At 39.6% G+C, this 22,647-nt stretch overlaps 1 protein-coding gene across 5 annotated transcripts in view; it reads left to right on the forward strand.

Annotated features, from left to right (window-relative positions):
* PAAF1 (proteasomal ATPase associated factor 1) overlaps nucleotides 1-22,647 on the forward strand; it is a 44,963-nt gene that overhangs the window by 12,888 nt on the left and 9,428 nt on the right. For 4 of the 5 annotated variants that reach the window (XM_026010509.2, XM_026010506.2, XM_072725906.1 and 1 more), the window contains 5 exons: nucleotides 6,537-6,635; nucleotides 7,296-7,446; nucleotides 14,406-14,600; nucleotides 20,618-20,709; nucleotides 22,336-22,451. In XM_026010509.2, the coding sequence (XP_025866294.1) occupies nucleotides 6,537-6,635; nucleotides 7,296-7,446; nucleotides 14,406-14,600; nucleotides 20,618-20,709; nucleotides 22,336-22,451 (653 nt within the window). Of the gene's footprint in view, nucleotides 1-6,536; nucleotides 6,636-7,295; nucleotides 7,447-14,405; nucleotides 14,601-20,617; nucleotides 20,876-22,335; nucleotides 22,453-22,647 lie in introns of those variants that run through there. The other variant, XM_072725908.1, reaches the window with a different exon arrangement.

Here is a 22,647-nt window from a genome sequence, read left to right on the forward strand (position 1 = left end):
TGGGTGGCGCAGTGGTTTAGCGCCTGCCTTTGGCCCAGGGTGCGATCCTGGAGACCCGGGATCGAATCCCACGTCGGGCTCCCAGTGCATGGAGCCTGCTTCTCCCTCTGCCTGCGTCTCTGCCTCTCTCTCTCTCTCACTGTGTGACTATCATAAATAAATAAAAATTAAAAAAAAATACTGAGTATTCAATGTTTTTTTCTTAAGTTTATCAGTTTGAGAGATCGTATTTCATTGTTATTTCAATTTGTGTTCCTTTGATTAATCATGGATGACCACTTTTTCATATATTTATTGGCCACTCTGTGTCATTTGCTCATTTTTCTAAGTGAATTTTTTTCTTTGTTGGTAAGAGCTCTCATATTAAAGGTATTGACCCTTTGCCATATATTTTGCAGATAGTTTCTTCTTGCTTATTGTTATTATTGTTTGTTTGTATCTTGACATATAGATATTTAATATATGTAGATAATAAAACCCATCAATCTATTCCTTTATGGTAACTATTTATGGCATCTTGCTTAGGGTAGCCCGTGATTTCATATATAGTCACTCTTTTTTTTTTAAGATTTTATTTATTTATTCATGAGAGATACACAGAGAGAGGCAGAGAGAATAGGCAGAGGGAGAAGCAGGCTCCTTGTGGGGAGCTGATGCAGGACTCAGTCCCAGGACCCCGGGATCACGACTTGAGCCAAAGGTAGATGCTCAACCACTGAGCCAAGCAAGTGCCCCCCCCCTTTTTTAAGACAGGGAGAGAAGTAGGGGAGGGGCAAAGGGAGAGAGAGAATCCTAAGCAGGCTCAATATCCAGCACGAAGCCCAGTGTGGGGCTCGATCTCACAACCCTGAGATCATGACCTGAGCTGAAATCAAGAGTCAGACACTTAACCAACTGAGCTACTCAGTTGCCCATATATATATATGTGTGTGTATATATATATATATACATATATATATATATATTCACTTTTAATTGCACGGCATAATGAGTAAGAGCATAGACTCTAGAGATACTCATTGGATTTGACTCCTTGAATTTGAATTTTGGTTCTGCCACTTACTGTGACCTTAGGCTGGGTGCTTAATCTCTATGTTACAGATTTTTTTATTTGTAAAATAAAAGATAATAGAACAGATCAGTTTCGCAGCCATGCACTATTGATATTTTGAGCTGGGTAATTCTTTATTGTGGGGGGCTGTTCCCCAATTGTGACAACTAAAAATGTTTCCAGACATGACCCAGTGTAATGAGCTAATTTGTCCCTGGTTGACAATCACTGCAATATAAGAACGTAGTACTGAAGCCCAGGGAGGAAGTGATAAACTTGTTGGCATAGTTGGGAAAACCTTTGGAGAAATAGGTCATTTTTTTTTCTTTTCTCCAGCTTATTTTATTGTAAGAATATAGTATATAATACATATAATATACAACATATCTCATAGGATTGTTACAGGGATTGAAACAGAATTTAGTCTGAAACATAATAAGCATGATATAAGTATTAAATAAAATAATAAGTATTAAATAAAATTATAGTATTTTCTTTGAATTTTTATGTTTTTTTTTAATATATATTTCAAACTTTATTTTTGTTATTTGGTTTAAAGTAGGGATCTAATAGGGCACCTTGGTGGCTCAGTTGGTTAAGTGGTTGCCTTTGGCTCTGGTCATGATTTCAGGGTCCTGGGATCAAGCATCGCTTTCGGCTTCCTGCTCAGTGGAGAGTTTTCTTCTCCCTCTCCTCCTTACCTCACTGTGTTCTCTCTCTCTCTCTCTCTCTCTCTCTCTCTCTGTAACTCTCAAATAAGTAAAATCTTAAAAAAAAGTAGGGACCAAACTTAATTCTTTTTTAAATGACTAGCATATCAAGGCACTGTAAAGTAATCCATCCTTTATCTCACTCACTTGAATTGTCATATTTATCCAATATTTAGGATTATCCCATTGATCTGTTTTTTTTGCTGTAACTAAGAAATAGATCCTTACACTCTGACCTAGGTTTGCATCCTGGCCCCGTTGTGTCACCTTGGGATATTACTTAATCACTTCTTAAACCCCAGAAAGAAAAATAGAAATAATACCTTTCTTACAGATCTTTGAGGGTATTATATGAGGGTAGTGTCTGTTACACGTCTGGTACATAATAGCTATTTAATAAATGTTAGTTTCTTTTCCTCTTTAATAAATATTTGGAGAAAGGAGATACCTGATATGACCTAAAATCTACTCTTCAGTGTTCTGTCACTTTGGAAGAACTGGATTATTCAGATTCAATTACTTTTTAGATCTAGGAATTAGGACTGCAAAGATAGTAAAACAGATAAGGTGACAATATCCCTGTCCCCTCCAGGGACCATATTATATTAACTGAGGGGATATAATGGAACAGTTCAAAGTTTCTCAACCATGCACTATTGACATTTTGAGCTGGGTAATTCTTTATTGTGGGGGGATGTTCCCCAATTGTGACAACTAAAAATGTTTACAGATATGACCCAATGTAATGAGCTAATTTGTCCCTGATTGACAACCACTGCAATATAAGAACATAGTGCTATAGACTAGGGAGGAAGTGATAAACTTGTTGGCATAGTTGGGAAAACCTTTTGAGAAATAGGTCATTTTTTTTCTTTTCTCCAGCTTATTTTATTGTAAGAATATAGTATATAATACATATAACATACATTTTAAAATTAAATTTACTTTTTTTTTAAAGTAACATGGAACTTGAACTCACACCCCTGAGATCAAGAGTCACAAGCTCTACCAATGGGGCCAGCCAGGTGACCCCAAATTTACTTTCTTTGAGAATAGTTGAGAGAAGTAGGTCATTTTTAAGAATTATTAATTGTGACCTTTAAAAAAAAATTTGGAGAGTCTTTTCTTTTTTTTTTTTTTTTTTAAGATTTTATTTATTTGGGATGTCCGGGTGGCTCAGCGGTTGAGCCACTGCGTTTGGCTCAGGTCGTGATCCCCGAGTCCCGGGATCGAGTCCCACATCGGGCTCCCTGTGTGGAGTCTGCTTCTCCCTCTGCCTTTGTCTTGCCTCTGTGTGTGTGTGTGTGTGTGTGTGTGTGTGTCTCATGAATGAATGAATGAATGAATATTTACTTATTTATTTTTAATAAATAAATATTTTAAAAATATTTTATTTATTTATTTATTCATTCATTCATTCATTCATTCATGAGAAGCCAAGGGAGAAGCAGGCTCCCTCTGGGGAGCCTGCTGTAGAACTTGATCCCAGGACCCTGGGATCACAACCTGAGCCAAAGGCAGACACTCAACCACTGAGCCACCCAGGCGCCCAATTGTGCCCCTTTTCTATTTCTTATTCTCCTTTCCTCTTTTTTAGTTCATTATTAGGCAATTTATCTATTTATTAATCTCCTACCATAATCCAGGTACTCTGGGCACTAGGACTATAGCAATGAATAAAACTGTGGTGTAGTGCCTACCCTTTTGGGGTATGGGACCAAACAGTATTTGCTAATGACTTGAATGTGAGATGTGAGAGAAAATGAGGAGTTGGGATGATTCCAAAAATTTCCAAAGAAGTGGATAAATTGTGGTGCCATTTACTAATTGAAGTCAAGTAGTTGTATTGGTGTGAAGCAAGGGGAAATGAGAGTTTTGTTTTGAACATGTTAAGTTTGCTGTAACCATTATAGAGCCAAAGGTAGATGCCTAACTGGCATCTGATAGCACCGGAAAAATTGAACTATGTTGCATTATGGATTAAATCTATTTAATTGGGGGAGTTGGGGATCCCTGGGTGGCTCAGCCGTTTGGTGCCTGCCTTTGGCCCAGGGCATGATCCTGGAGACCTGGGATCTAGTCCCACGTTGGGCATGGAGCATGCTTCTCCTCTCTTTGTGTCTCTGCCTCTCTCTCTCTCTCTGTGTGTGTGTCTCTCATGAATAAATAAATAAAATCTTTTTTAAAAAAAATCTATTTCAGAGTGAGTAGAAAAGTGTTTAATTAAATGTCTTGTTTCTGGGGCCCTGTAAATTGGGACAGTAGTTGCTCTTATTGATATGGGTTAAATGGCTTTACTCACCTACCTACTGTTGTTAAGATACTTCATTCTTATTACCAAACTGCTGTCGTTTGGTATTTATTGAGTGGTCACTATGTACATAGTCTATGAATGTGTTAAGAAAATGCTGGACAGGCTCCTGCCTCGCTCAGTCCATAGAACATGGAACTCTTGATCTCAGGGTTATAAGTTTAAGCCCTGCACTGGGTGTAGATATTACTTAAAAAAAAATCTTTCAAAAAAAAAAAAAGTTCTGGACATTTTTCTGACACAGAGCTTGTCATGTAGTTGGGGAGCCAGACATAGAGTTGAAAAGTTAATTGACAACACTAATAGTCAGATTTAAGGCCCAATATTAGGGTGGTAGTATGATTTGGAGAAGGAAGAAAGATCTGAGAGATGGGTACTCCTGTACTAAAATGTGAAGGCATTGTCAGATAGAATGTCACATTAACCTCCGTGTCTTCAATACCCAGCAATGGTAAGCTAGGAGCAGAATGGAATTATTATGAAGATCAAATGATATAATGTATTTGAAAATGTTTTATAAATGATGACAAAACATGATATAATTAATTTGTCATAATCCTTAAAATTAAAGGATCCACGATTAAGTTAATAGTACTTTTATTCCAGGGTGGTTGAGTTGCCTAAGCGTCTGACTCTTGATTTCAGTTTAGGTCATAATCTCAGGGTTGTGCGATCAAGCCCATCAGGTCTACACTCAGCAGGGAGTTGCCTGAGCATTCTTTCTCTCCTTCTGCCCCTCCCCCTGCAGGGGGCGTACACATACATACTCTTTTCAAATAAACAAATCTTTTTTTTTTTAAGATTATATTTATTTATTCATGAGAGACACAGAGAGAGAGAGGCAGAGACACAGACAGAGGGAGAAGCAGGCCCCATGCAGGGAGCCTGACGTGGGACTCCATCCCAGGTCTCCAGGATCACGCCCTGGGCTAAAGGCGTGATAAACCGCGGAGCCACCCCGGCTGTCCCAAATAAACAAATCTTAAACAAACAAACAAACAAACAAAAACAGTACTTTTATTCTGAGAAACCAAAATAAAGAAAAAAAAGTCTTAAGGAAAAAAAAAAAGAAAAAGTCTTAGAAAGTATTAGAGTTGACAGATTATCCCTTTGGTTCCTTTTTTTAATCCCTTTAATTCTTCCAAACGTAGTCATTGTGGGTCAACTAGCTAGAACAAAGAAAAATGGAATGTTGGATAATTTTTTTTATGATTTTTTAAAGATTTATTTATTTATGATAGACAGAGAGAGAGAGAGAGAGAGGCAGAAACACAGGCAGAGGAAGAAGCAGGCTCCATGCCTGGAGCCCGACACGGAACTCGATGCTGGGACTCCAGGATCTCGCCCTGGGCCAAAGGCAGGCGCGAAACCGCTGAGCCACCCAGGGATCCCCGTTGGATAATTTTTTTTTAAGATTTTATTTATTCATGAGAGAGACAGAGACATAGGCAGAGGGAGAAGCCGGCTCCCTGCAGGGAGCCCAATGCGGGACTCAATCCCAGGACTCTGGATTACAACCTGAGCCAAAGGCTACAACCACTCAACCACTGAGCTACCCAGGTGTCCCTAGAAGGTTGGATAATTGAAGCCTACCCTACTTTCCCCTTAATAATTTAGGTATTATGGTAATCATTGTATTGGGAATGTGCCTGGGATTATATATCTCAGTCCTACATTTCTGGGATATTTGCAGCTGGGTATTTTTTAATAAAAAGGGTGTTATGTATGCATGTGTATGATTGCTTATGCATGAAGTGGTTGTCAGTGTTGAAACTGCATAAGTGAATCAGAATTTTTTGTTACTTATTCTGAAATACACATATACATGCAATTAGAACTTGAGAGGGAATGTGAAGTAGTAAATTGGAAACATTTTTGCTTTTCCTTGAATCTCCTTCTGGTACATGCTAGTTTTTTGTTTTTTGTTGTTTTTAAAGGAAAGTTTTTTTTTTAAGATTTTATTTATTTATTCATGAGAGACACAGAGAGAGAGAGAGAGAGAGAGAGAGAGGCAGAGACACAGGCAGAGGGAGAAGCAGGCTTCATGCAGGGAGCCCGACATGGGACTCGATCCCGGGTCTCCAGGATCACGCCCTGGGCTGAAGGTGGCGCTAAATCACTGAGCCACCTGGGCTGTCCTGGTATCTTAATTTTTAAACAGCAAAAGATAGAAATGATAGAACTGATATGGGGAGAGTAAAACATTTTTGGTTGAAGCAAGAGACTGTAGATGATTACAAGAACATCTTTATGTTTTGAGAAATAAAAGGTGTTGGCACTAACTAGGCTTGTTAAGAGATGGGTGATAACACCTCAGACCTTCACATGAAAACACATGTCCTTTGTGCTGGAAAGCATAGGCTTGAAGTCTTGGAGGAGTGTGAAACAGGGGAGATCTTTAACATATTTTAGGGGAAAAAGAGCATTTCATAATTTATAACACCAGTTATCTTGTCTTGAACAGATAACATGCCTGGACATTTCCAGTGGAGGCGGCCTTGGTGTGTCTTCTAGCACTGATGGGACCATGAAGATCTGGCAGGCTTCCAATGGCGAGCTCAGAGTAAAGACTTTGGATATGTTTTTAGGGTCTTATACCTAGAAGGTGGTCTGAGAAGCCTTAGACTGGGTCACTGAAATAAGAGTGGTGCCTTCTAAATTTATAGGACCACTGCACTTCAATTGGTCTTTGTTTTCCCATTTGTTAGTCTCAGAACCATCCTCAATCTTGATTTGCCAGAACAGATTAGGGCTGGAACAGTGGAAAAGCCAGGCCAGTGAATGTCTAAGTGGGTGGTCCCTTGGTATGAACTGCCTTCAGTGATCAGTTACTAAGACAGATTAGCTAGGTTATTATACTGATTATATGGCTAAGCCTCTCTAGCCTATACAGAGGATTTTAAGAAGAGGTGAGTAAAGGAGTCCTGAAGCCTCCTCAGCTCCTTATATGTAGAACTAGACTTAAAGATGGCTGTTAGAACCTTGGAGTTCAAATCCATAGCATCTGTAGGCAAAGCTACAGGAAAGGGAGTTAACAGATCTTAGAACACTACCTGGTATACAAATGAGCTAAAGAGATCCTTTTGAACTTCCATAGTTTTAAAACCCAGCATGTAGGTATAGCATGTAGACATTTCATTGCAGGGACCAAGGATATGAGAGGTAAGAGAATATCGGGGAATGGACAAGAGAACTAGCATGGAATTTTCTTTTGTTTTTCCAGAGAGTTTTGGAAGGACATGTGTTTGATGTGAATTGTTGCAGGTTTTTCCCATCAGGCCTTGTGGTTCTGAGTGGGGGTATGGATGCCCAGCTGAAGATCTGGTCAGCTGAAGATGCTAGCTGTGTGGTGACCTTCAAAGGTCACAAAGGAGGTAATGAAGGCTGATTTCTCCAAAAGGCTTCTTTAATGATCCCCAGAGACAAATCACCAAAAAAGGTAGAAAGAGAAGCTAATTAACTGCATAAAACACAATTCCTCTAACTGGCCATTTAAATGGTGTATTTCCTCAAGGATTAGAAATTCCTTTGACACTGAGTCTTGTTGTTGCTATCTAGAACTAACTGCCTTACACAAATAGTTGTTTTCACAATTGATAAGTGGAAAAAAAAAATCCTCCCGAGGAAGTCATCTGCTTGTGTACTGGGAGAGAGAGAGATGTGTGCCAACATTTTCTCATTATTAGTCCTTTGAAGCTGGGTGGCAAATGGCTCTGTCACTAGATATCAAAGTTGGAGCTTGGTACTTACTGTCATTTCCTATGGATTTAAGTCACAGTTCAGATTTTTTTTTAAAGATTTTATTTATTTATTCATGATAGACATATATATATATAGAGAGAGAGAGAGGCAGAGACAGAGACACAGGCAGAGGGAGAAGCAGGCTCCATGCCTGGAGCCCGACGCGGGACCGGATCCCGGAACTCCAGGATCGCGCCCTGGGCCAAAGGCAGGCGCAAAACTGCTGAGCCACCCAGGGATCCCGCACAGTTCAGATTTTAAAAATGGATTAGCCATATAGCCAGTTGATACCAGGTTATAGAGACAGAATGAGAACATTTTCCATTTGTAACTGGTTGGTTTGTGGGAAAAAATTATAAATTAGAGATGTTTTATCTTTTTTTTTTTTAAGATTTTATTTATTCATGAGAGACACAGAGAGAGAGAGAGGGGGAGAGAGAGAGAGAGGCAGAGACACAGGCAGAGGGAGAAGCAGGCTCCATGCAGGGAGCCTGATGTGGGACTCGATCCCAGGTCTCCAGGATCACACCTTGGGTTGAAAGCGGCACTAAACTGCTGGGCCACCGGGGCTGCCCATAGAGATGTTTTATCTTTAATTGAAATGTTAAAGGTGATAAATGTTATTCTTGCTTTACAAGTTTAGATATTTTTGAAAAAGTAATAACATCCCCCAAATAATTCCTTACCTTGTTCCCTCCTTTGGAACCATAGTTCCAAATGTTATCTGTGCCACTCATTTGAGAATTAATTATATATTGCCCTATACTTAAATGGTTTAAACTAGTCTTTTGCTTTGTGTACCTGACTATATTATAAATAACTCGTGTGGTTGAGTTTTAAATTTTAATATTTATTTATAATGATTTGTCAGGTTACATACAGATCATCTAGCAAATACATGTTAACCTTAGCAAGGCTATTTCTGAGACTATTAGTACGTAGATGTATTGAGAATGAATAGAAAAGATATTTGGAGCCTTCCTTGCATTCATCCTGAAAAACTGACTGGTCTAAGGAGTCAAACTGGCCTGCATAAATGCGGAGTCCAGGAGACAAACAGGTCTAGAGGAACCCTGAGTTACTTCACATCTGGCCATCCTTCTGAATTTGTGAGGCACAGGGACGTTTTACAAAGGAACAGATATAACTGTTCAAGAACGTAAAATGTGTATTCAGTGTCAGCGCACATTCAACTTAGGAATTCCTTTGGGCTACTGCAGTTGAGTATGCCTACCACATGAATCCTAAGTCATCCAGTGTTCTTCATTTCTTCCTAAGAATACACGTGCATCACTTAGCTTAGAGTGAATTACCTGATGTTTGTTAATCTGATTGAATCTATTCATTCTTTGGCCTTATGAGAAAGTCCCCAGGTGGGTGTGAGCTTCTCTAGATATAACAACTCTGACTTTTTTTTTCAGAGGAGGATTTTTATTAGGTTGAATAAAAGTGATAAACTGTAGGAGAAATGACATGAAGTCAAATCTAGGCTAATGTCTGTCAGGTGTTGAATGCTCCTTCCCAGGTAGTTCTGTAAAGTAGGGCCAGGTTTGGTGTTTCCTATTCTCCTACAACACAGAAAATTAAAATTAATCTCTGTTGTTTAGCAGCATATGGGTCACTGTCTCCAGCCAAATGAATTCCAAGTTACATTGTACGGCTCCTTTGTAAATAATCTCTTTAGGGATCCCTGGGTGGCGCAGCGGTTTAGCGCCTGTCTTTGGCCCAGGGCGCGATCCTGGAGACCCAGGATCGAATCCCACATCGGGCTCCCGGTACATGGAGCCTGCTTCTCCCTCTGCCTGTGTCTCTGCCTCTCTCTCTCTCTGTGTGTGACTATCATAAATGAATAAAATTTTTAAAAAAATGTTTAAAAAAATAATCTCTTTAGCTTAAAGATTTTGGAGCATGTTTATTAGCAAAGGCCATAAACCACATAAAAAACAGAATAAAGAATTATTACCTGCATTTGTGATCTTTAGTGGTTTCACAAGTGGTGAGTAAATAAGAAACAGAAGATCGTATTGAAAGTGAACATGGTCTTTTAGTGCCTAGGTTAAGTCTTGGCAAGTGAGACATAGAAGAAACCACCAGAAACACTGGACTGAACATAGCCTGATGCTTATTGCAAAGAACCATTAGGATGCTAACAAAAGGATAAACTTTTGTTGGTTTGATTAAGTCCCTGGCTTGCTTATTGCTTCTAGTATATGAAAATGTGATAGTAAGTGAGACAGTATGTAGAGTGTTTAAGCATGTGATTTGGACACATAAAAATCTTGATTTTTTTTTTAAAGATTTTATTTATTTATACATGAGAGACACACACAGAAAGAGAGAGAGAGGGAGGCAGAGACACAGGCAGAGGGAGGAGCAGGCTCCATGCAGGGAGCCCGACGTGGGATTCGATCCCGGGTCTCCAGGACCATGCCCTGGGCTGAAGGCAGGCGCTAAACCGCTGAGCCACCAAGAGTGCCCCAAATCTTGATTTAAATCTTAATTCTTCCACCTAGAATCTGTATGACCACAGATAATTGCTTAATTAAAAAAAAAAAAAGTTGCTTAACTATTCTGAGCCTTAGTTTCCTCATATAAAATGGGGATAGCAATATTAAATGAGATGGTGCATATCAAAGATTTAGCATAATCCCTGGTATTATAATAAATACACAATAAATGTTATTGTTCATACAAAATACAAAACTAAACTTTAAATCCCTGGCAAAGAAGGTGAGATTTGTGATGTTTTAACATACTTGTCATATGTGAAAAGCAGAAATTGTTATTTCTAATAGATTAATTCTAATAGAATTTTTCCAGTAGAAACAGATATGATCCTAGTTAATATATAATTGGTTTTCCCTTATACTTTTAGATACATATTTTATATATAAATAAAGGATTAGTGTATTCTTTAATTAACAAGCAGAGATAAGATTTGTGTATGTTTTTAAATCTTTCCAGTGACAAGATAAACTAAAAGTAGTTTTGTCTTTGTAATATAGTAGTCTCCCTTAATCTATGGGGGATACATTCCTAGACCCCCAGTGGATTCCTAAAACTGCAGATAGTACTGAACTGTGTATATACTTTCTTTTCCTATATATACAAACCTATGATACGTGATGGGCAAGTGTGCACTGTGTGGATATGCTGGGTAAAGTGATGTGATTCATATCCAGGACATGATGTAGTGGGACAGTGCAAGATTTCATCATGCTACTCAAAACAGCATGCGATTTAAAATGTATGAATTGGGCGGCCCCAGTGGCGCAGCAGCTTAGCGCCGCCTGCAACCTGAGTTGTGATCATGGAGACCCGGGATTGAGTCCCATGTCGAGCTCCCTGCATGGAGCCTGCTTCTCCCTCTGCCAAAACCCAGGAGTTCTGTATAAATAGATAGATAGATAGATAGATAGATAGATAGATAGATAGATAGATAGTATGAATTATTTATTTCTGGAATTTTCCACTTAATATTTTCAGACCGGGTTTAACCATGGGTAACTAAAACCACAGAATGACACTGTGGTTAAGGGGAGACTACTGTATATGAGTCTTTAAGTAGCTCTAAGGTATTACTTTAGTTTGAAGTTTTTGAATTGCCCAGGTCATTTAATTAAGTTTGGTGAATTTGGAGATATGTGCAATATAATCTTTTGAATAATAATAATTCTTTCTAATAAGTACCAGATCCATTCATAATCTATGAAAATGTTGAAGCCAAATGAAACACCATTTTAGTTGATTGGTTGAGGTTTTTGTTCACTATAACAGGAAAGCTGCTTACATTTGTGGAATAATTTTAGGAAATCAGGTTGCATTTTTAGCACTTCAGCTATTATTTTCAATCTCCTCTCTGTATTTTCTTTTAAATAAGATATGCTGCCTCTAGGGATCCCTGGGTGGCGCAGTGGTTTGGCTCCTGCCTTTGGCCCAGGGCGCGATCCTGGAGACCCGGGATCGAGTCCCACGTCGGGCTCCCGGTGCATGGAGCCTGCTTCTCCCTCCGCCTGTGTCTCTGCCTCTCTCTCTCTCTCTGTGACTATCATAAATAAATAAAAAATTTTTAAAAAAATGAAAAAAAAAAAAAGATATGCTGCCTCCAAACAATAGTAGGTGCTTCAAGGCTCAGTTATTTCTAAGATCTGAGTCGCAGTCATTAGTCTTGGCATGTATACACATACACACACAAATGCGCACGCGGATGCACATGCACACCCACATGCATGCATACCCCTTCTCTCATATGTGTATATTTTCTTCCTGGCAACATTAAGCCAATCTAATATAATAGTAAAACTAGATAATTTTAATATAGTAAACTTTTTAAAAACTGCCAAATGTATGAATTTTGCTCTATTTCTTGCTAATACTTATTTTTGTCATAGTTTCATTTAACATTCTTAATTCCCAGACATTGGCTAGGATGTTTACATGTAATTCAGCTGAATCTTTTCTTGAGGGCAAATGCTTTTTCATCCTGTTTTATATGTTGAGGACTTACGTCAATTTGGTTTAATATCTAAAGTCTTTATGGTTTTTGCTATGGCTGCCTCTCTTACAAGGGCATTCCTGCTACTTTTATAGCTTCTTTCAAGAGTAATTTGTCATAGGTTCCAGGTCCTGTAAGGTTCCTCTTTCTTTTTTTCTTGTAATCTAAGAGTGAAGAGACCCATACTAGATGCCACCATATTGTGAGAGGGTGGTTAGGGGGAAAGTGGAATGCTACTTCCCACTACTTTGTTTTTCCTCTTTCCACCTGTTGTTGTCAGGTCAGGGTAGAGTCTCAGTTCACCACTGGACCGTGCTGACACGGCTGCTGGGCCCGATTATTGTCAAGGGTCAAGGGAATTGGACTGCTACCTCCTGCTTCACTGGGGATGGAATAAAAGATCACTCTCTGTTTAACCTCACTGACCTTGGGGAAGGGGAAGTAGCAGTTTTTCTCTTGCTATTTCAGTTAATTTCCAAAATTTTCTGTTAGGCCAATACTTTCCCAGTCTTTTGCAACAGACATTTCTTGGAGTTGTTTTTTTTTTTTTAATTTTTTTTTAAATTTTTTTATGATAGTCACAGAGAGAGAGAGAGAGAGAGAGGCAGAGACATAGGCAGAGGGAGAAGCAGGCTCCATGCACCGGGAGCCTGATGTGGGATTCGATCCCGGGTCTCCAGGATCGCGCCCTGGGCCAAAGGCAGGCGCCAAACCGCTGCGCCACCCAGGGATCCCTGTTTTTTTTTTTTTTAATTTGCACCTTTTTTGTTGTTTTCTTGTTTGTTTTTAAAGATTTATTTATTCATGAGAGACACAGAGAGAGAGGCAGAGACATAGGTAGAGGGAGAAGCAGGTTCCCCATCGGAAGCCTGATGCGGAACTTGATCCCAGGACCCCAAGATCACACCCTGACCCGAAGGCAGACACTCAACCACTGAGCCACCCACGTGTCCCTGTTTGTTTGTTTTTTTTAATCAATTCTTTGTTGCAGACTTTTGCAGTATCCTATCCAGAGTATATGGGAAGCAATAAGGAAATCCAGGGAATTCGTTACCCTGCTCTTCAAGTCCTAGATCCCTCAGTGGTTTCCCGCCTTTCCATCTTTCAGTCTTTTTATACTTTCTGTCTTATGTCCAGTTTTTGGGTTTTGGTTTTTGGTGGTGTTGTTTTTTTTGTGTTTTTTTGTTTTGTTTTGTTTTGTTTTGTTTTTCAGTTATAAGGGAAAGGACCCTAGGAGAAATGGGGCTACTATATCTTGGCCAGACCAGAAATCACATCTTTTTTTAAGATGGGGAAGTTAATCCTTTACATTAGTTCTCAATGGAAGCAATAAGACAGTGATTTTCAAACTGAACTAAGATGTCTTCTCAATTTCTCAATTTTTATTTAAAAAACATGTTTTAGGGATGCCTGGGTGGCTCAGCAGTTGAGCATCTGCCTTTGGCTCAAGGTGTGATCCTGGAGTTCTGAGATGGAGTCCCACATCAGGCATGGAGCCTACGTCTCCCTCTGCTTGTGTTTCTGCCTCTCTGTCTCTGTCTCTTATGAATAAATAACTAAAATCTTAAAAAAAAAAAAAATGTTTTAAAGCCAAAATTAAAGCTTGAAAACTGGGGCACTTGGGTGGCTCAGCAGTTGAGCGTCTGCCTTCTGTTCAGGGCATGATCTTGGAGTCCCAGGATTGAGTACCACATCGGGCTCCCTGCATGGAGCCTGCTTTTCCCTCTGCCTGTGTCTCTGCCTCTTTGTGTGTCTCTCATGAATGAATAAATAAAATATAAAAAAAGAAACACAAAAAAAAACAAAAAACAAAATAAAAAAACCCTTGAAAACCACTATTCTAGGACACTCCACTAAGAATTAAATCCAAACCTTTTTCCATATCTGTCTCTAAGGGCTAGTCTTTGAACCATTGGAGAGCAAGGACTCTCTTCTATTTCTGTTTTTCCAGCACTTGAACTTACCCAGCATGTAGTACATATCCAACACATGTTTGTGAAGCAATGAAGTCATTTATGCAGATCCATCTTTTCTGCCTTTGTAGTTCCTTTATGACCCACTCCATCACAGCGGCTTTCCCCCCCTTCCCCCCCTCAGGTATTCTGGATACAGCCATTGTTGATCGAGGGAGGAATGTGGTGTCTGGTTCTCGAGATGGGACAGCACGACTTTGGGATTGTGGACGCTCAGCCTGCCTGGGTGTCATTGCAGACTGTGGTTCTTCCATCAATGGAGTGGCTGTGGGTGCTGCTGACAACTCCATAAACCTTGGCTCCCCTGAGCAGACGCCTAGTAAGTTGATAATTATCATGTTGAGTTTATTTTGTTTCCTTAGGCACCTTCAGTGTTTGTCTTAGCTTCTCCTTTTCTTCCTCATCTTTTCTTTGTCTTGGCTGGTATTTGTATTTTCACCATAAGTTTAATATTTATTGCATACCTACTATGTTTCTGTTATTTTGGAATCTACAAAAGTGTATGTCATTGTTAACTATATTTGAGTAAGTACAATCTAGTTTAGCAGGTAAGACTGATGCCTATAAAACAACAAAAAAATTTTAGCTAAGAGAACTTAATGATTCTTTCTTTAACATAATTTTTTAAAAGATTATTTATTTATTTATTTGAGAGCATGAGAGAGAGCACGAACAGGGGGCAGGAAGAGAGAAAAGCAAACTTCCCTGAGCATGACAGCAGACTCTCCAGGACCCCGGGATCATGACTGGAGCCAAAGGCAGATCTTAACTGACTGACCCACCCTGGTGCCCCAACAACTTAATGATTCTTTTTTTTTTTTTTTAAGATTTTATTTATTCATGAGAGACACAGAAAGAGAGAGAGGCAGAGACATAGGTAGAGGGAGAAGCAGGCTCCATGCAGGGAACCCGATGTGGGACTCAATCCAGGCATTCCAGGATCATGCCCTGAGCCAAAGGCAGATGCTCAACTGCTGAGCCACTCAGGCATCCCCAACTTAATGATTCTTAATGCAAATAAAATAGGTTTTTTTGGAAGAAGAGAGTATTGTATATTTTAGGTTAGTGTAGATGAGAAAGTTGTCACAAAGAAGTTGACTTGAACCTTAAAAGATGAATTTGAGTTGAACAGACAAGAATGGGAAGGATGGGAGAATGGGAGCTGGAAGTAGAGCTAGGGGCAGTTAACATTGAAATGGTTTGGAGGTGAAATTTACTAGAAAGAAAGGTATATTTGGCTGTGTAGGTTGGATTTAGAATAGTAATAGTGCAGGGCACTTGACTGCTCAGTTGGTAGAGCATGTGACTCTCCATCTCAGAGTTATAAGCTTGAGTCCTATGTTGGGTGTAGAGATTACTTAAAAAAATCTTTAGGGGCACCTGCCCAGGCAGTGGAATATGCAACTCTTGATATTGGAGTTGTGGATTCAAGTGCCATCTTGAATGGGGTAGCGATTACTTAAAAATAAAATCTTTTTAAAAAATATATATATATTTTTAAGATTTTATTTATTTATTCATGAGAGACACAGAGAGAAGATAGAGACATAGGTAGAGGGAGAAGCAGGCTCCTTGCAGGGAGCCCAATGTGGGACTTGATCCCGGAACTCTGGGATCACGCCCTGAGCCAAAGGCAGACGCTCAACCGCTGAGCCACCCAGGAGTCCCTTAAAAAAAAAATCTTTAAAAAAATATATTTCTTTTTTTTTTTTTAATTTTTATTCATGATAGTCACAGAGAGAGAGAGAGAGAGAGAGAGAGGCAGAGACACAGAGACACAGGCAGAGGGAGAAGCAGGCTCCATGCACCAGGAGCCCGACGTGGGATTCGATCCCGGGTCTCCAGGATCGCGCCCTGGGCCAAAGGCAGGCGCCAAACCGCTGCGCCACCCAGGGATCCCCAAAAAATATATTTCTTAAACCAAAAAAAAAAGAGTAGTAGTAGTGGGAAATAGGTGAGTAGAATGATAGCTTTGGGGAGTCAAAATGATAATGTCCTGATAAGGCAACTTGCATTCTTTTCTTCCTGTGATTGTAACTAATAGTTGCTTTTCTGTTTCTATAGGACTATTATTCTACCATCATATTTGCTTCTCACATTAAAAAAAAAAAAAGCGCAAAACTTTATTTTTTAGAGCAGTTGCAGGTTCGTAGCAAAATTGAGCAGAAAATACAGTTTTTGAGGGGGATCTGGGTTAGTCCGGGCTCATTGGGTTAAGCATCTGCCTTCAACTCAGGTCATGATCTGGGGTCCTGGGATCCCTGCTCAACAGGGAGTCTCTTCCCCCTCACTGTGTACCCCTCCCCCTGCTCATGCTCTCTCTCACTGCACTCTCTCCCTCAAATAAATAGAAATCTTTAAAAGTAAATAAAATTGATAGGTTTTTTTGTTTGTTTGTTTTTTTAAGTACAGTTTTCAGGGTGGCTTAGTCAGTTAAGTGTCCAACTCTTGGGTTTGGCTCAGGTCATGATCTCAGGATCATGAGATCCAGCCCTGCGTCGGGCTGTGTGCCCAGTGTAGAATCTGCTTAAGGGTTCTCTCTTTCTTCCCTCTGCCCTCCGCTTGCTCATGCTTGTACATGCTCACTCGCTCACTCTCTCTCTCAAATAAATAATCTAAAATTTTGAAAAAAGAGAAAGTACGGGTTTTGTATACCCTCTGCCCCAGACAGCCTCCTCAATTATCAGTTTATCAACATCCCTCACCAGAGTGGTATATTTGTTACAATTGATAAACCTTTGTTGACATATCATTATCACTCACATAGTTTACATCAGGGTTCATTCTTGGTGTTGTACATTCTATGGATTTGGACAAATGTATAATGACATGAATCTATTATCGCATTACACAGAAGATTCCCTGCCTGAAAAATCCTTTGTGCTCTACCAATTCATCCTTTCCTCTCCTATAACCCTTTTCCTCTCCTTTTAACTTTTGGCAACCACTGATATTTTTACTGTGTCCATGATTTTGCCTTTTCCAGAATGTCACATTTGGAATCATAAACTATGTAGTCTTTTCAGGTTCGTTTCTTTCTCTTAGTAATAAGCATTTAAGGTTCCTCCTTAATGCTTTTTGCACTGAATAGTATTCCATTGTCTGGATATAACCTCATTTTATTTATCAGTTCACCTATGGAAGGACATCTTAGTTGCTTCCAAGTTTTGGTGATTATGAATAAACAAAGCTGCTGTAAATATCTGTGTGTAGGCTTTTGTGTGGACATATGTTTTCAACTGATTTGGGTTAATTTTGCCCTTCACTTTTGACAAAACTGTAGGTACTCTCCCCCTACCTTAAACTTCCCATGCAGATGCCTGTGATCCAAGAACTAAAACTATTACCACCAGATGTTCCCTGAACATCTCTCTTTGGAATTAATAGGAAGAGTGATTTTCCCAAAATGTGATACATGTGCAATTAGTGATAAGATCATGTCAGGCAGTACACATTTTTAATAGGTATATATTTAATACATACATATTTTACTTCAAACGTAAGATATCCCACAAATGTTACTTAAAACAAGGTCAAGTTTTTAAAAATTTGTTGATTTAAAGTAAGTTAAATGAAAATATTCTTGTTTGCTTTATTTCCTCATTTCCCGCTTACTCTTCAATCCATTCTAGGGTAGTTGGAGCTCCTGTGGCTTAACTGCAGTAGCTCTCGTCAAGGTCCCTTGTGACTCTGTGTTGCCTGATCTACTGTTACATCTCTGTGCTTATCTCTCTGAATTCCCAACAGAATTTAACATGGTAAACTCCTCTCCTTGGGACACTTTTCTTTCTAGGCTTCTTTATTCCTATCTCACTGGCTGCTGCTTCTTGGTCTCCTTTTATAAATTTCCTTTATTCTTACTTTAATTATTGCAGGACACTCAGTTCTGGCTATAAGGTAATCTCATCAGTTCCATGACTTTAAATATTGTATTTAAACTGGTAATTTCAGGGGATCCCTGGGTGGCGCAGCGGTTTGGCGCCTGCCTTTGGCCCAGGGCGCGATCCTGGAGACCCGGGATCGAATCCCACGTCGGGCTCCCGGTGCATGGAGCCTGCTTCTCCCTCTGCCTGTGTCTCTGCCTCTCTCTCTCTCTCTGTATGACTATCATAAATAAATAATAAAATAAAAAAAAAAATAAAAAAAAAATAAACTGGTAATTTCAGTTAAAAATGTCTGTAATATAAAGACCTCTCTCCTGAGTTTCAGACTCTTTAGGTGTCTGATAGACACTCAAACTAATCTTGTCTTGCATAGTGTTTGATTCCCCACCCCCACCCCAAATCTGTGATCAAGCTCAAAGCCTGATCATACACCATCCACCCCACCTTTCCTCACATCCTCCATCAGCAAAATCTGTCATCTCTACCTTTATAGTGTTTCTGATTTCTCCACCTACCCTCTTCTTTCCTCCTGTCAGTATCCTGGTCTGGTCTGGCATCAGCTGTTGCCTGTACTAGTCTCTTATAATCCATTCTCAAAGCAACCATTGTGATCATTAAAAAAAAAAAAAAAAAAAATCAAATCATGTTGCTCTTCTTTGTCCCTACTGTCCTCCAGTGACCTCCTTTTATACATATATTAAAATCCTGCCCTCTTCATTTGGCTTATCACAAACCCTTAACACTTTCTGTCCTCTCCAGTCTTTTCCAGCTTCATGTCATAGTGCCCATACTTCCCAAAGTTTTTTGTAAGACTGGTTTCTGGTTACCATTCAGGTCTCAGTTGAAAAGTGGCCTCCATGGAGTTTTTTTTAAAGATTTATTTATTTATTTTAGAGAGACCAGGATGAGGAGGAGGGGGCAAAAGGAGAGTCTTTTTTTTTTTTTAAACTATTCTTTTTTTTTTTAATTTTTATTTATTTATTTTTTGATAGTCACACAAAGAGAGAGAGAGAGAGAGAGAGAGAGAGAGAGAGAGAGAGGCAGAGACATAGGCAGAGGGAGAGGGAGAGGGAGAAGCAGGCTCCATGCACCGGGAACCCGATGTGGGATTCGATCCTGGGTCTCCAGGATCACGCCCTGGGCCAAAGGCAGGCGCCAAACCGCTGTGCCACCCAGGGATCCCAAAAGGAGAGTCTTAAGTGGACTCCTCACTGAGTGCAGAGCCACAGGGCTCGATCTCATGACCCTGAGATCACGACCTGAGCTGAAAGCAAGAGTCAGATACTTAACTGACTACACATCCCAGGTTCCCCTCCGTGGAGTTTTTTGATAGGTGAAGTTTAAATTTAAAATCACCAGGGTACCTGGATCGCTGAGTTGATTAAGCATCTGCCTTTGGTGCAGGTCATGATCCTGGGGTCCTGGGGTTGAGCCCTCTGGTGGGGAGCCTCCTTTTCCTTCTCCCCATCCATGCTTGTGCTCTCTCTTTCTCTTAAATAAATAAATAAAATATTAAATAAAAATATATAAATAACTTTAAAATTACCTTCCTTAGTGGAACTCATCACTGTCTGAAAATATCCTATTTGTTTATTTATCGATTCCACTATTAACTATTTCCACTAGAGTTCTTGAGAGTAAGGACTTTTTTTTTTTTTTTGTATATTACTATTTCCTCAGCACCTAGAATAATGTCCAATACATAGTAGACCTTCATTAAAGATTTCTTTAGTGAATGAATAAATTTTGTTTACTCCAGACCATAAGAGCCTTGAGGGCAGAGACTGTTTTGTTCAGCATTGTACCCCTCCTCCTAACATGGTATCATGTCACATTGCAAAGGACTTAATATTTTTAAGTTGGGTTTATTGACATATACTTTATATGTAGTAAAAGTTTATTTTTTAAAAAATTAGCTTTTTTGGGGTGTCTGGGTGGTCGGTTGGCTGACCATCTGACTCCTGGTTTTGGCTCAGCTCATGATCTTGTGGTTGTGGGATTGAGCCCCACGTTGAGCTCTGTGCTCAGTGTGGAGTCCACTTCAGATTCTTTCTCCCTCTCCCTCTGCCCCTTCCTAGCATGCTCTCTTTCTCTCTCTAATAAATAAAATCTAAAAAAAAAGTTTTAACTTATTTATTAAGTAACCTCTTACCCCCAACATGGGGCTTAAACCTACAACCCTGAGAACAAGAGTTGCATGCACTACTGAGTGAACCAGCCAGGTGCCCCAAAAGTCACCTTTTTAAAATATCAGTTCTGTGAGTTTTGACAAACATGTACAGTTATATAACCCATACCAACAGTCAAGAAATAGAATATAATAAATGATTTTTTAAGTTAGTAAGTTAATCACTAACAGTAAATTCAATAAACTGTCATCAGTATCTGTGCTTTCTGGTACTGCCAGCTGATCAGCCTAGCCCACTGTTGACATGGCTTATCTGTCATGCAGGTGAACGGGAGATTGGAACAGAGTCAAAAATGCTGCTGTTGGCACGGGAAGATAAGAAACTTCAGTGCTTGGGACTGCAGAGCAGGCAGCCGGCAAGTGGTTCCTCCAAGACTGTTGAGCTCTGGGGCATCCTGGATCACTCTGATTTTTGGAAAGCAGTTTTGGAAATGTTTCTACTTGCTCCCTGTGTTCACTTTTTGAGAAAGCTGCAGGAATAAGGGCCAGTAAAATGTAATGATTAAGAGCATGGGATTTGGAGTAAGGGCAACATTTATATTCTAGCTCTTCCATGATAGCTGTGACATTTAAGAGGTTACTTAACCATTCAGAGCCTCAGTTTCCTCATCACTAAACTGGGCATAGTAGTACTCACCTCGTAGGGTTATGTGATGAGGATTAAATACTGCTTTGTGACCTTCGTTAAATCACTTTCTCTCTGGGCTTTGTGTGCTATATAGAAAATGATGAGGTTATGTAGATTCCCTTCCATATTCAAGGTAATGTGAATAAATTCTGAATAAAGGACTCATGAATTCAGGGGTCTTGATCAATTAATGACCAGATGTCTTTTATGGAAGAATTATTTGAATTTTCTTCCTTCAGCCTCTGAAGTTTTGCTGGGCAGACTGTGCTCATTATTAAGTCCTGAGTTCCCTGGGATTTGAGTTTTAAAATTTCTTTTCACCTCCTATCAACCTCAGCAAGACAACTTTAGGTTTGGTTTGGCCACAGGTTTTGTATTTTAATTTCTCCTAATTATTTCATTGTTCTAGTGATGTTTCCATTTTCAGAAATGAGGTTCCAGGAACATCACTCTTTTTGATTCTATCATCTCTGTACTCTGCACTGCTTTACCTTCCAAAGGGAAATCACAGGTTTTGTTCATTTGGCCGAGTTTGGTTCTTTTCTTTCCTTTTTAGAACATTTGAGGGAGAAATGATCAGATTGAGCCAACAGTAGAGAACAAATAAAAATCTGATAACTCCTTTTTTTCAGGCACTTGGGGAGAATTGTAATTCTTTTTTTTTTTTTTTTTTTGTAATTCTTTAAATTGCCGCTTTAAGCTTGTTTCTTTTCCTACGTAGTATCTCCCTTCAAAAGGTTGTTAGAAGTGACATGAAGCAAAATTTCAATGTGTGAATCCCAAGTGTTTCTCAAACGGAGAGTTGTAATGAGAAGGGGGAGGAGAAAGATATTGTGGACTGAAAGTCTTATGAGTCGTTGTGTTGAGAGGTTAATAGTCTGAAAACTGTTGCCTCCATGTATGGTAGTACTTACACTGCTGAAGTCCTGGGCAAGCCTTAGATTCCCTAAATCCTGGGAGGGGTTCCTCCTCAGTCATTGCTGAGTATTTTGTTTAGATTCACGGTGCTTAAAGGGAGAAGAAATAAAATGTCTCTAAAAACGGGAAACTTTGGGGATCCCTGGGTGGCGCAGTGGTTTGGTGCCTGCCTTTGGTCCAGGGCGCGATCCTGGAGACCCGGGATCGAATCCCACATCGGTCTCCCAGTGCATGGAGCCTGCTCCTCCCTCTACCTGTGTCTCTGCCTCTCTCTCTCTCTCTCTGTGTGACTATCATAAATAAATAAAGAAAAAAAATATTTTTAAAAAAATGGGAAACTTTTCTTTCTTTCTTTCTTTTTTTTTTTTTGGTGCCTATTTATTCCTGAAAACAAATTAATCTTTAAGCAGCAGTTTTGGCTTCTGCTTGTTTTCAGGTGTTCCTCTTTGTTGGCTCAGATGCCTTCAACTGCTGCACTTTTCTCTCTGGCTTCTTGCTATTGGCTGGGACACAGGATGGAAACATTTATCAGCTGGATGTGAGGAGTCCAAGGTGAGTCACCATTTATTTGCATGATGCAGGTCTTCTGCAGAGTGGAAATTTTTATTAGCTTTAACAGATTTAAACAGATTTAGCATAGCGTAGCATTTAGGTGACTGTTGAATCAAGGTATATTTTTCCATTCATAAAGGTTTTCCAGTGTGAGTTGTCTGATTGCTCTTATTATTCCTGGAATCATATTAAAAGG

This window comes from Vulpes vulpes, chromosome 11 (genome assembly GCF_048418805.1).
Source record: "Vulpes vulpes isolate BD-2025 chromosome 11, VulVul3, whole genome shotgun sequence".
In the NCBI taxonomy this organism is placed as follows: domain Eukaryota; kingdom Metazoa; phylum Chordata; class Mammalia; order Carnivora; family Canidae; genus Vulpes; species Vulpes vulpes.